Source organism: Photinus pyralis, unplaced genomic scaffold (assembly GCF_008802855.1).
Source record: "Photinus pyralis isolate 1611_PpyrPB1 unplaced genomic scaffold, Ppyr1.3 Ppyr1.4_LG7, whole genome shotgun sequence".
In the NCBI taxonomy this organism is placed as follows: domain Eukaryota; kingdom Metazoa; phylum Arthropoda; class Insecta; order Coleoptera; family Lampyridae; genus Photinus; species Photinus pyralis.
This window is the reverse complement of record NW_022170738.1, coordinates 32,236,492-32,251,878: the sequence shown is the minus strand read 5'-3', so window position 1 is coordinate 32,251,878 and position 15,387 is coordinate 32,236,492. Positions and strand designations below refer to the sequence as shown.

The window sequence follows — 15,387 nt, the reverse complement described above, 5'->3', positions numbered from 1 at the left end:
AGATTACTTGTAGATAGGAAGCTTGAACTAGATAAGTTAGTTGACTCTGTTATAAGTTCATCAAAAATTAGTGGCAATCAAATAGTAGATAGCTTACCATTAAATATCAAAATCTATATAACCAATTTACTTAATTCAAAGGCTGTTCATAGAAATATTATTTGTGTGATAAACGAAAGTATATGTGAATCTGCACAGTACGCTAATGTCAATGCTCTAGAAATGTTTATCGATATATGTATAGAGAAAAGTATCGAATGCAAATTTAACCCTTATGAAGATACTCGTCATAAACAAATTTACCGATGGATAATGGGAAATATACAAAAAGGAGAAGGTGATTCAAACGCAATTCTTGGCTGGACTTGTGGGCCAGATTCTGCAATCTGGCCATCCACCCAATTAATGGATTATAAGAAGACGTATGAGTTACTTTTAAAAATAATGAGTACAGATGATAGTGATAGGAAAAAAAAACCTGTAAAAAAATATGTTGTATGGTAAATAAAAGACTAAATGTTTTTATTGACTTTTTTATTTTACAACCAATAAGCTCACAACACAATGTTATTCTTATCAATCCAAGATCTTTCGTCTAATCCCCACCATTTGACATACACTTTATCTTTCTTCCGTCGTAGTACCTTTTCTACCAAGTATACGTCGGAATATTTTGCGCTTTGGAGTTCCTGCTCGTAGAATCCTCCAAGTATAGGTTTCCCGTTCATGTCTTCCAACAAATATGTCACAGGGTTGGTTATTTGTACTTTTACAATTTTGAATAGTTCACTAGACCAGTTGGATGTGTAGCCTTTAGCAAATATAGATTTAAACTTGCTAATTCGAACTACATCGCCAACATTAAATCGATATCTTTTGTTGAAAAGCTTGATGTGGTTGTAGACATTCAGCTGCGTGTCGACCTTTACTTCGATCGGCTTCATCCCCGTTGTTCGATGTTTACGATTATTGTATCCATTTGTGATCAATTCGATTGCATCAATCCATACATACTTTCCACGGAGACTAAACTGTCTGTATAAATAATTTTTGATCGTCCTAATTGTTCTTTCGGCTATGGCAGCCTTTTTTGTACTGTACGTGGAGTAGTGATTAATGCGTTCTTCCGTCATCAATTTGGCGAATGATTTGTTATAGAATTCCTTCCCAGCATCGGTCTGTAGATTTTGCGGTCTACGCCTGGTAGTTTTGAAAATATCTTGCATGGCTTTTGTTAACTCCTCGCCCGTTTTGGTCTTCAATCCTCTTGTCCACAAATATTTTGAGAAGCAATCGATAACTACCAGTATGTATTTGTAGCCTTTATTCTGTTTAGCGTAGGGTATGAATTCGGCCAAATCTGCTTGCCAAAGATCATCATCATACCCTTTAATAACGGTACGTCTACGTGGAAAGTTTTTGCGCGCTGCTTTATGTAGCTCATTTACCACCTGCTGCATCCTTTATTACTTTATGCAATGTTTCTTTGACCGCTTTCAGCTCTTCCTCTAGTACCTCCACGTAATTGCGAAGACCGTCTACAGGTGCTTTCGCAATCTGCATATAATATGTGAAGAATCCCTTATTTATGGCATCGCCGTCGTCTATTGGTTCGCCTACATTCATTAACCGGTTTTCGTTGAGATTTAGTCTTGTTGATAGGTAGTGTTGTAAGGTTAGGGCATCATGTCGTTCAATAGGATCCGCAACATTACTTAGTCTCTTATTTTCCACATTTATCGTATCGTCAGTAATGGAAAATTTTGTCTTTAGCAGTTTTCCAAATTGAGCATGGGTATGCGAACGTCCGAATTTATCCATGGTGAATGTAACCAAAAAGACTGAAAAGGGGTATTTATACTAGTTGACGTAAAAATCGCTGCGTGGGCTTTTGTATGTAACCCTCCTCGTACATCTCTTCCACGATTGATATTATGTCATTTTTTACACCAGTGTTGCCGGCCATTTTTTCACCCCATAAAACCTCTAAATCGCGAATCAATTCATGTACGCTATTCCAGTATTTGTATTCGATCGGTCGATCGACTTCCTTGAATAGAGTAATACCGCTTCCGGATTTCGTACGCCCCCTCTTCGCATCTTCCTCCTCCTTTAATAGAGGCTTTATTATGAGCGTATACTTTTTGCTCTTATTGCCACGAATCTGCTCGGTGGGATCGTAATTGCGCGGTGCGACATGAGTTGCTATTATTATCTGCTTATAGTTACTTCTATCCTGATTGGATACTAGCGATTCATCCGGCTCATTCATAATGATAAGTTCGTATAGGCCTGCTGTACCCTTATATCGAACGCCATTAATCATTAAATCGTCACCATTGATCATCACCGGTGTGTTGCCCATGGTCCACTTATCAGTCTCAACATTATAATGAATTCCAAAGGTTGTGTCAATTGCATTACTCGTATCTCTTATCATGCGCTCGACGTATATACGCGGTAGGTGGTTGTATTGTTCCAAAAAAGCTTGCGAACCTTGCATATCGAGTAATGAAGCAGATGATGATGCGATAGAGGACACTTCTTCTTCTTCCTCTGCTTGATGCTCTCCTATCACTGAACTCTGTAGAAATGATGGGGGCTGTCTCAATGATGGTGTAGCCGTGGAGCGAAAAGGTCTAACCATTGGGCTAATATCGGTTGGTGGATATTTTTGGAAGTAGGGAAGTCTAGCCAGAGAACTAATCTCGGTAAGTGAAGAGGGCCTTCGTCTCGCTCGCGAGTAATAAGGTATCGCAGGCGTTGAACGCTGTGGTGGCGACTTTCTTTTTGCGGGTGATAAACGTTTGGAAGGTGATGTAAATACTTCATCCTCTGGCTCCTCCTTTTTCGTTACCACCGATGGCAGTGGTTCGATTTTCTTTACGATTTGGGATAGCGGTTGAATTAGTGGTTTATACGTTCGTACAAATTCCAGTTCTCTAATAGAACGATCCGCTTTGAGACGATTGTACTTTTGTTGTATCGCTTTACGAGCCTGAACTATTCGTCTTTTCAAGGCCATCTCCTTATTATCCATGATGCGATCAAGGGAACAGGTAACAGATAAACAGGGGGAACAGGGGACCTATTTCTTGATAAGCTGTTTATTTTTGGAAGCTGTTGACTTGATAGCCGTTTATTTCCAACTGAACAATAAACACGTTCTCATGGTATTATATAGTGATCGAAACCTTTCCTGAAGCGACCGTTTCGCACATCTGCATCCTTATTGATCACCATAAAGCCATACGGAGTTCGCCAACTTTCCGAGCACATCTCTCGGAACAGAGGCATAGGTATAATGGGAGCGACGTGATCTTCATAAATGTGTCGCAAATTCAAGTCGTCCTGCTCGAATAGGACAATTAAGTTAGCATTATCTCTAATCAATTGTTTAGGAATTTTAGAATACGTTTGACCCAAGTAGAAACAATCGATAGCGTTATGTCTACCCATGGAAAAGTACGCTCTAATGTTATCCTGTTTTTCACAAGCGATATCGTCAAAGATAAAAATTGAATTAGGTTTGGCCGCATTTGGTTCCATAATGTCGGAATTCTCGCTAAATGTGAAGAAGCCAATATCCTTCATCGGCTGCAGAATTTCCCCCAAAAGTTTATATTTCTCTTGATTCAATGATTTGGAATAGACGTACACGTGTTTGAAACGTAGACCATTGGGCTCAGTTAACAGACTGAGCATCGTATTTGTTTTACCACAATTAGACGGTCCGCAGATTAAGCATCTTACGCTATTTGGAAGTAACTCGCCATGTTTTTTGCCCTCTACATTTGTCGTTATAAAGGTATCCAGATTTTGAATGGACAGCTTATGCTTCTGCGTCACAACCTTCATTTTAGACGGTTGAAATAAAACTACGAACATTTTCGTCAATACATTTTATTTATACATTAAAAAAAATACAACTTATAGTTTTTTCACTTCTCCAGTCAAAGGATTGTATTGAACTAGTGCATCGTGCAGGATCAGACAATAAGCAACAGTTCCCGCCTCGAAGGCCTCCATCGACTCCATTTCCAGCTTAACATCTACCGTTGAATGCTTCAGAGATTCGTTTTGTTTTGAACAGTCTAGCACAAAGATTGGACAACTTTTAAAATACAAATAGTCAAACAGAGCGTCTTGCTCATCCTTGGCATAATAATCTCGTCGAAAGTTTACGTAGTTTTGATACGCCGTTATGTACTTATTTGCATTAAAATCTAAATGCATCGCCTCGTACGGATAACTTTCAGAGTTGAGATGCAATTTTAGATTTCGAATTTTGACGTTATCGAAATCGCCCGCTCTTGTCTCATGCGAAAACTTCTTCCCGCTACGTTGAAATGCAACAATTCCCCATCGAGGTTTTTCTAATTGAGTTGAGGTCTTGATTGGCCATATATCCGACTGTGCCTGTTTCAGTGCGGGTAATTCGTACAGTTCCCACTGTCGAAAAGGTATTGTAATTGTTGCACCCTTATTAATCCGTTCGTATAGACCGATTTTGGCACTGTCGCTAACTGTCACGTGCGGAACTTTCCATTGAATTTTGGTTAACGATATTACTGCATCGTTGGCGGTTCCCATGTAACAATCGGTATCGCTTCTAGCTCGAATTAGCACCAATTCTTGTCGCATGTTTACAATAACTTGACGATAATCCTCCATGCTTCCGAATAAATGTTTTAGCGGTATACAGACAGCGAAATGTTTTTCTTTGTTGCTTTTGTTGTAATCTACTTGAACGGATTCGTTTGTGGGTGACCATCCCAAATGCTGCATTCCTTTGCTTTCAGTAGACGTATACGATATGTATCCTTTCAGAGAGGATGTAATTCCAGGATTCCTACACACATCTACTTTTTGTCCTCCCAACTCGTAGCGAATTTCCTCGAAAAGGAATGGAGCGAAATTATTTGTTAGGTTGCATGTTTTTGCAATGGCACCCTCTTCTTGTGACTGACTCCATTCAATTTTTCCTTCTATGTACAAGAAGCTATCGTACGTGGCGGTTATCAGTTCTTGATTTTGAATTAATATACGGATTTCACTGGAAAGCCCAAAATTCGAAGATCCTCCGTATGGGAGATAGGTGTGAATATCGGACTTGATTATGGTCTCATCAAAACGTGCGTTTTGAAAGACGTTTAACGAGTCTGCAGCCGCCGCCATTTTGCACTTTTAGACCAATGGATTCCAAGAAATATTTTTCTGCAGGCGTTAATGTGCCCGGGCCCTGTCCCGATTGAGAATAAGTCGATTTCCGGTTACCTCGGTTATTTATAGTATTGAGGAAAGATGGCAGTGGACCTTGATTAATACGTAACCCCATATTCTTTTAACTCTAATCGTACTGTAAAAGGCTCACTTGCACCGAAATCAATTGGTTCACCCTTTTGATTTGTCAGCTTTATAGTTATATTGCTAATTCTACTGGTATTTACTTGCAAATATTGAGTATTACTGGGAATTTTATCTAAGCGGTAACCCGGTGGAACAGAAACGTCTATTTCATAAAGTACTTTAGCGGGATTTCCGTTGCGATAGGATAGGATAAGATTGCACTCTATGTGAATGTTGGTATGTTTAATGATTTGTATATCTAAAGCAGATGTATGTAGAACGTTCGCTTCCAATATCTTCGATTCGAAACCGATCATGCGTCCTATGCAGTCTCTTGGAGTAAAATCTATATCAAAGTCGCAGCTAAGTTCGCACTTGAGCGTATTGTTATTTGTACGTAAACTAAAGCGATTTGGAATGCGAGCTTTTATATACGCGCTTAGCTCTTCCAACTCGTATGCACCGTGAGGAATTCCTATTCCGTGGGAATTATCACCTCTCCTAATATAGAATTTATCGTTTCCCGCGTGAATATTTCTAATACTGTTACAGCCATAGAAACCGACCACCCCTATTACGTACAATTTCTCGGATGGAAGTTCTATGGGTGGATAAAAATCATGACTGGCTGTATTTCCAACGCCCTCTATGCTGAAGGTTGTCGACATTATGACTACAGGTACCGAGATAAAATGCGTGTTATTTATACAGAAATTTTAAGCACAGATGACCGCAATTCGTTGTTCCAAATTGTTGCTCTTGCCCGTAATTATAATAAATTTTACAGTCGCGGAAATACTCAATCACTTCTCGTGGTGGTGGAATATTACCGAAACTATCATAGTACCACACTCGTTCACCACGTTTTTTATAAGACACCCAATGAGTGCCACGCCCTCGTTGGTTATCTAAATTAATAACACCGGATTCATTTTTCCATGGCGATATAGGCATACTATCTCGCATAAACACATCCCTAAAGTATGGTACACACCCTCTTGCATGCTTACGTAGATCTACATCTGTCAACGGCCGCTTGGGCAATTTTTGAAGTTTTTTTTTTTCGTAAATGCAAGGCTAAACTGCCTCCCGATTTGTAAGGTTTCAAGTACAGCGCACCGCCACTTTTATTTCCTATAGCGATCGATTCCATCGTGCGATTATGGCGTGATGTTTCATCTAGCATTTTACGAGCGTCACGGGATGCATTAACTGCTTTAGCAATGCCTGCAGCACCGCCGGCTAAAGCTCCAACTGCTGACAGACCAGCAAATAGGGGTATCAGGAATGGTAAAAACCCTCCCTGTTTTGGTATGGGAATTACTCTAGGCACGCTTACATTTTTCCTACCACCTAAACTTTTTACTGCCATATTTGCTGCCGTAACAGCTGACTTTATTATATCCACAGTATTGCCGCTTTTCCTCATTTTCTTAGCAATCTTCCTACGCAAGTTCAATAAACTGCTCTTCTTCCCCTTAACTCCCATCCCCAACTTTCGTTTCACTTTCATAATGGTGCCTACTGTAAGAGCGGCAGCTCGTTCACCTAACTTTGCGTTGGAAGCTTTTAACCGTTCCCAAGCTTTCCGCTCTAAAACGCGATCTGCTTGATGTCGTCTTTCCAAGTCTTGGTTATCCCTATAGCTAATGTCGTGCTCTTTGCACTGAGCGTCTAGCGGGTTTATTCCGGGATCGCCTCGCTTTAACCTTTTATCTAATTTAGTGCCAGGTCCGCAATACTGATAGCCTGGAATATGTAGCTCAACTGGAAGTTTGTTTATGAGAGTATTAACCAAGCCACTCCCACCCGTACACTTCCGCTTCCGATTCAACATTGTTGACGTGTAGCAATTGGTTGCGATATTTATAGAAAACCATCCATCAAAAGAAAATGCTCAAATAAAGTAATAACGTTTACTGAGGTCGATATATGTGATACATTAAATAAGTAGGTCGATAGTGTAGGATTTCCATCATGCAAACTGTATTATGAGAATTTACATTGTACTTATAATTTAACACATTCTCAATATCGCGATAGATGTCATCGTTGTCCCCATCGTCACCAAATTCCATTTTCCGAAAGTGTCGATAGTTATTCACCTCTTCAATGATGTTTTGATAGAAAGAGGGCAGCGCGTAAGATTCCAATAATTCTAGTCGATAATTGATAATATCTTTTAGGTTGAAAAACTCTTCAATGTCGTTCTTGTTCATTGTGCAGGAATGGTTCCCGCGTCGAATTGTCACACTCTTTAACATTCTCTCAGCATCCTTCACCGATTGCCAATTATAAAAAATTGTAATATTGTTAGTAAGTGATTCAGAACTTTCCTCATATTCGATATCTTCCTCTTCTTTAACATTAGACCAATTAATACGACCTTCAATTTCATGCGATCGAAGAAATTTCATTTCAAGGTATGTTTGCCACCTTAGAAGCGTTTCCCAATCCTCCTTCACCATCACTATAGCATCGTCGGAGGAGCAAGCGATTCGTAGAACTGGTGTAAGGTTAAGGTGTGTACTGTAACCTACTTCAGCGAACTGACCATCGAGGAGATCGTACGAAGTACAATCGATTAAACGTTCTTCGATCACTTTATTATGTATATTTTCAATGTGGGGAGGCGAGGGAGTATCATCATCATCATCATCTCCGTTGCGATTACAACACCAACACGAACACGTAAAGTAGTTATTATTGAAGCTATTTTTGGTATCCATGTTCACTGATTTCATAAGAACCACACACCTAGACGACTATGACGAAACTGAGGTATTTCATGATGAAGTGCATACTTTATTATGAAATGAAAAACTATTTCGTATATTATGTTTATTTTTAGACTTCCTTATTTACACAATTTCTATATTTACATAAACTTTAAATTAGTCGTTTGCCCAGCAGATCCAGCACTCGCTATGTATATATCCTTATTGGCTATAGAGGCTCTGAATGTTCCAAGACGATTGTCCTCTTTAAAGTAGTTGTAGAAACGCAAGGGTAGAACACATTTGAAATTTGCAGTCTCCACCACTATCCGGTCACCAAACTTTGTGTTTATTGTATCTATGCTTACGATTCTGTATTTCTCGCCCTCCTCCATGTCCTTCACGTTTTTGAACGGTTTACAGAAAGTCGTATTGTTTAGCGCATCAAGATCCATTTTAACTACTTCGCGTACACTTTTGGAATGATTTCAAGCACTACTACAGTCTCACTTATATCACTAAAATTATGGAGGGGAGAGACTGTCATGATAAACTTTATCACGATGACTCTGCTCTAATACAGGAGACAGAACTCGACTAATTTGTTCGATTTTACTCCGGAAACGAAATCTATCGAGCGCTGCGGTTTCCCATGGTCCTTTTCGCGCTTCACGGTAAGCAAACGACCACGTTAGCATCTTATACACACAATTCAGTGATTCATCAATTGCAACCGTCTTCTTCATTGTCAGGAGGATTTATCCACTCACTTAGTTCATTACTAAATTGCTCCAACTGAGCGTCCTTCAATCTGCGTATAACACATCTCTCACATATTTTAAAGTTTAAATAACTGTCACAAATCTTTTCACCTAACTCATACTTGTTAGCGATGGCCAGACACTCTTCTACACTGTATTCCCCGTTCCCGTACACGGATTCATGTTCAGCGTCAAATACTAACGCTGAGAAGAGTTGCCTGAGGCGTTCAACTGCCGTTACAAAGTCGCTTGCTTTGGTCCATGCCTGTTCAGCATACGCTATCCATGCCATGATTACTATTATTCAATACACCTGAATGTCGGAAATTTATAATCGCTACTCCCCTCCAAAGTCCGGAGATCAATGATTCACCCTCCACCCCACCGACTTCGTGGGGTCGTTAACCCTCTCCACCTTCAATCGATATTGATCGCTACTCCCCTCCAAAATCTGGAGGTCAATAACCCCCCTCAGCCCCTCCGACTTCGTGGGGTCGTTAATCGTTAGGTTATTAATCTCTCTATTTAGTCACCTTCAAATGACACTAGAAAATCACCTTATGGGATTTTACATGGAGTTGAGTTAGGATCGGCCCTATATGGCTATCGTTAGGTTATTAACCTCTCTATTTAGTCACCTTCAAATGACATTGACACTAGAAAATCGCCTTATGGGATTTTACATGGAGTTGAGTTAGGATCGGCCCTATATGGCTATCAATAAAACCACAAAACAAGAGAAGGAGTGAAAACGCGGCATATAAAGTGCGAGAAAAAATCTAACGTTTGTCACGTCGAGCAACTCGAATACGAAAAATCGTAATTAACATTCAATGGAAGCAATAATTCAATTTACGTTAGATAGCTAAAGCAAAATTTTGGCGCAAATTCTGTTCGTACACGTAAATGATGAGACGGGTGTAATTTTACATAGTAATTTGGATTTATTGAAAGTAAATTGAAAATTTCATTACCGAATTAGCAGATTTATTATCGACCATACGTACTCTGGATGTCTTCGTGTTGTAGGCATTAATTGTAAATTTTTATCATTAAAATGTGCCAAAAATATACAGAGCACAACATTAATGAAAGTGATAATCTCGAATAGGAGGGGAGAAGTTATGTAGTCGCTGAATCTAAATCCGACAAGCTTTCGGAAAATATATGCCTTTTTTTACTTTCTCGCGCATTTGTGACGGCTTTGGCTCAAACTGAGGGTCCAAAATGTTTCTTCTTCTTCGAAGATTCTTAAGCGATTTTGACGATAAAATGCACATGACTTTTTTTAAGGTTGTATGAAGAAACCGTTTTGTGCATGCAAAACTTCAAAAAATACTGCCCATTTTTCTGGTCCTACTAAGAGTTGCAGTTTGATGTTGGATTCGTCGATCTGAAGAACCTTATGATACCAAATTTCGTTGAAGTCAAAAAGTCAAATCAAATATGCCCAAAAAACCAGTGGCAATCTTCATCCTACTATTTACCTACTATGGTTCCTGAGAGAAAAATTAAAGAACGCACTCAAAATCTCGAAATTTTCGACTTATTTGGTCCCTTTCTTATGAGAGTATGAGAAATATAAAATCGGTCTCTGAATTGGTGATCTATCATCATCGGTCATATAACCTGTTATTCCGGATAAAGATACGATTTAAGAATTATGGGAGATAATCCAGGGTGGATCAATCGAGCAACCTCTTGACGCATACTCCTGAAAAGGCTGTACAAGTTTAATAATTACGCTAGTATGGTAGCTATTCAATGCAATATCTTTGGAAATTGATTAATCAAATACGTGACCTCTTCAAATGAAGACATTAATTGAAAACCAGCACGTATTAGTTTAAAGGGACATTTTGCATGTTGATACCAAGTTACAATGTCGTCTGTTAATTACTAATCAACGTGATTAGCATAAAATTGTAAATTGGTTGCAATATTCGCGCAAAACTTGCACGCATTTATGGGATGATTAGAAACTAATTGCACAAATCGAACGCTGCAACGTCTCGGTCCATGAAGGATAACGTGCTTGCATATTCGGGTAAGAATGGTATGAGGTTTTGATCTGGTTTAATTACAGAGACGCGTACTTTGTTAATTAGTTTACAGAAATGATTTCGGAGATGGCATTCTCGATTTTGTGCATTGTAACGAGCTACTTTGTAGGGTCGCCTAAGTGAACGTGCATAGAACACTTTGATGAGTGATAATCGAATTAAATTAAACAGTTGGATTTACTAAAGCGTACATCCATTATCGCTTAACTTCGGAATTTATACATAAAGGTGGAAAAAACCGTTAGGTTGAAAGAAAGACAGCGTCGAAATTAATTTCAAAAGCTATGGGTAGTTTGGAACTTGAAAAGGGTTAAACTACTGTTAACTTGTGGAACTTCAATTCCTAAGAAAATTGTATCCGTAAGAACTTCGACATTTCAGCATTCAAGTTTTGAAGTCACCCAAACGTCAAGTTTTGCTTCTTATTTATCGAGTATCCCCACGTCAGTTTTCACTTTGAAGTTGAGCTTTTCAAGTTCATCATAAATAGACACAAAAACAATTTAAACGATCGTTAATTGTGTGGTATAAGTAATTAAACACACCGTTTACATCTTTGCTTTCTCAAAATGTCAAAACGATGACATCTTGCGTGAGGTCTGAATATAATTAATTCTCAGTTAACTTTAGTAATATTGGAAATTGCTGTACATTAGACATTCATGACTACTGCTTGCTAAAGGAATCTAAAATATTTACTGTCTAGCGAACTATTCATCTTGGAGGTTTTCTTTTTTCACAGGGTGTTTTGCATAATTTTAGTACAGTAATGAGATTTCATTTAAAAATTGAAAGTTTAACTAAAACTACGATCAAATCGATACGAGACGGATTCTAGGAGTTGATTTGCATGATTAAGTTCGTTAAAGACGCAGAAAATTACTTTTCAAGATTTTTTTCTGGCATAAAATATAGATATTTTCACAATAGAATTAACACACTTACATATTTTAAAAGTTTTATGCGGGAATATTTCTTGCTTTTATCACAATAATTTCGTGTAGGACATTAAGATTGATCCAATTTGCTGTTACTTATGTTTGTTTATCACACTGCAGCATCATTGCATTGATACGCTGCGAACCTAACCTATTCAAAGATTCAAACAATTCAAACAAATTACCTACCTGTCTTTTAATTTTAAAAAAATTCAAAACATATTAAAAAAATGTTTCAAAAATTTTAAAAACAAGATCTAAATGATTCAAAAAATTCAAACAAATTTTCAATGGTTTTTAAAATCCTATTTTACTGTTATATTTTAAAATAAAGCATTTAATATGTTATCTTTTTAAATTAAAATCAACAGAGCGTTCCATTTAAAAGAGATGAGGTTAGGTCCTCTTTCAACTAAGAAAACATATGGACATTCTGAAATTTTTTTATTTTCTCCCGTATCAGTTAAGCAAGCGAATATTGTACCATATTTTAAGTTTGATCCAAAAAGAGCACATGATGCCTATTGCTTTTTTGATAGCACTAAAAATACGGATCTGCTACAATAGAGATTTTCCTGTGCTCATGGCATGGAACCTTTTCTTTATTCTGTCAGGCTGACCGTTGCACTTGGTTTTCCGACCCTGTTGTTGCCACCAGCATAAATCCGCATACGTGCTGATGAGTTTTATATTCGTCTATATGCCGATGGTGCTGGATAACCTTGTTCGTTATTTTCGTGTTTAGGTATATATAAAATTCTTCTGTACGTGTCTTGTTAAAGTTCCTTCCTCTCTTCAAAATCTCTTCAAAATCTCTTCAAAATCCCTTCAAAATCTCTTCAAAATCTCTTTAAAATCTCCTCAAAATCGCTTCAAAATCTCTTCAAAAATTCTTCTTCGTGCAGAAAACCTGGGGGTTGTGTCACAAATTGTGACCCCAATTTCAAAATTTTGTATCCACACAACACTGGCACACAGCTCAAAACTATAGAAAGCAATGTGTCAAATCCTTGTCAGTTTTTTGGATTATCAACTTAATTAGTACGTTTGGTGTTAATTAGAATGTGTGCTTTTTACCACAGGGTACATTATCTACTCTATGTTTTTACCAAATTGGCTAGTATCATCTCAATAACTAGTTCATTCGTTACCTATTTATACAGTGCATTCATAATGCAAGGAACGAATTCATTTACAGTTCTAGATTTTATGATCAGGACAAATACGAAAAGGATTCAGAATGTATTGTTCAAATATAAATTGCCACAATATAACCAGGTGTTTCATAAAAAAAATTAATGCCCACTTCCTCCCCTCTACATAAAAACACCCTGTAGGTATGTAAAATTTTTAATGCAAAAAAGTACTAGTGTGTGTGTCCGAAGCTTTTTCCAGAATACAAAATCCGGAATTGTAAATAAATGTGTTAGTTTCATTATAATTAATCAAGTACCTAATTTACCATAAGGTGGAATTAGAAGTAGTTGTGCTAAACGGCATGAAAGGCGTCTGTAATTAATGTATTTGGTGACGTTAAGTTGAAGTAATTAATTTAAAATTCAATTTCGATGTTAATCAATAAGGTATAGTGGAAGTGACTGCATTCTAGTAATCAATCCTAACTTGAGATTTGGTGGTATGCCAGTCATTAGTGCTTACGCAGCGTATTTAGGTGATGTGCACTTAGGAACACGTTGTATGCATATATGAAGAGAAGGAACGCATAATTATAATTTAACGACATCAAATTGTTATGAATAAATTAGGTGCTGTGGTTTTGGTAACGGCTGAATAATGAACAGCGGCTCAAAGCACAATTAATTAATTAATAAACAATTGATTACTGCGTTGTTAATTAATTGCTGTGTTGTGCTTCTATTTTAATTATATGTCCGCGTTTAATCGATAAGACGGTAAAGCTCTACGAAGTGATGAAGGAACATTAATAAATTTGTTTGTTTTTTAATTAATTAGTTATATAACATATAAGGTGTACTAAAGGTTCTGCATTAAGGCGGAATCTTAATTAAACGATCCATACCGATCCACTCAAATATGACCAATGGACATGGGTCTCAAATTATATTTTAAACCCCTAGTTGTATTTTGAATCTGCTGTCCACAAAAGTTCCTAAATTTGCGTTTTTTTATTTTTTTTCTTCAAAACATAAGGGATGTAATTAACGGATTTACATAGGTTTTCGGATACGTCCTGTCCGCTTTTGTACGCATTCAGGTTTTCTCGAAAAACCAACAAGCACATTTGATGTTTGAGCTTTCATCGTGATCGGAAATCATTGTTTTTAATATTAAGTTGAATCTCCGATAATTTGTTTTGTAATGGATTAGAATGAAATGGTTAATACCACGGCTAATAAATAAATTTACTAAATACTCTTACTATGCGGAATGTTGGCTCTTTATGTCGTCTTATAATCTGTTCAGTCTGTCAGTTCATTTGGGTTTGCGCCATTTGATTCAGGAAGAAACCGTGCTTTAGGCTTACTTTGATTTAATTAGGTGAATTGTGAATTATTCACGGTAATAAATTACCAATATTCCGCAGTGTGTAAGGGTCAAAAATGTATGTGTATTATTACTTAGGGATTTAACACCAAACAGGAGTTTGAATTAATTGTCTTTAACATTTTTACCGGTAGCCGTTTTGTTTATAATCTTGTTCGCACTTCGCATAAACAAACTAGATGCACAACTTTGATTATAAATTGTTTTTTTACGTAACTTGCTACTACAAGTCTGGCGCAACGGAATGGTTTGCACCTTGGACTTTAACCCTTTCGTGGTAACAACTTATTTAAATATTAACAACTTAATCCAATAATACACCGAAACAGATAAATGTTCGCTCGCGTATTAATACGGTCACACTTCGACTTAAATCGTTATTTTTTTTGTTTGCAACATTTTCAATTAACTACATGCGAAATTAGATCATTGACTAATAGGCGAAGGACACTTTGTAACCCAAAGGCCCAATCTTCAAATGAGTATAACTTTTCTTTAAAAAGCTATTTTAAAAACGGTTCGAAAATGTTGTGCCTCAACTCGTCACGTATGTACACAACAAATTTCGTGATTCCTAATTTTCATGTTGAAAAACCCCCAGATACCAAATTTCGTCGAAATCATAATTTTTTTGCACCCCAAGTAAGGGTACGCCCTTTCGTGGTAGAAATTAAAAAAAAATTTCAAAATCGGATAGGACATACCCGGAAACCTATTCAAAGACGTGCCACCCATTTTTGTAACTTTTATGGTGGCTGAGAAAAAATTAAAGAAGAAATACACATTTTACCACTTCTTTGGGGTTGGCTCCCAAACGTCCTAATCTTTTAACACCCTCTCCCCCCTCCATCATCCAGTGATCCATGAATGGTAAAACGTGTTTTAATTCTTAAAGAATGCGCTAAAAATTAAAGAATCTGAATAGTCAACAACCAAAAGAATTTACATATATTATATGTATATAAATCTGGTGAATTAGAACAATTTCAAGAATCGTAAAAATTTAAAAAAAAAGGGGGGGAAAGAGGGAAGA

General features: G+C 37.3%; 1 protein-coding gene across 1 annotated transcript; it reads right to left on the bottom strand.

The window, feature by feature from the left end:
* Positions 1-3,930: 3,930 nt before the first annotated feature.
* Positions 3,931-5,178, bottom strand: LOC116176181. The gene has a single exon (XM_031494659.1). It carries the CDS (start codon positions 5,176-5,178, stop codon positions 3,931-3,933), a length of 1,248 nt encoding a protein of 415 aa, XP_031350519.1.
* Between the last annotated feature and the right edge of the window lie 10,209 nt (positions 5,179-15,387).

Bases quoted from the DNA above. Each gene is read 5' to 3' on its own strand.
- LOC116176181 (XM_031494659.1), bottom strand. From the start codon at position 5,178: ATGGCGGCGGCTGCAGACTCGTTAAACGTCTTTCAAAACGCACGTTTT.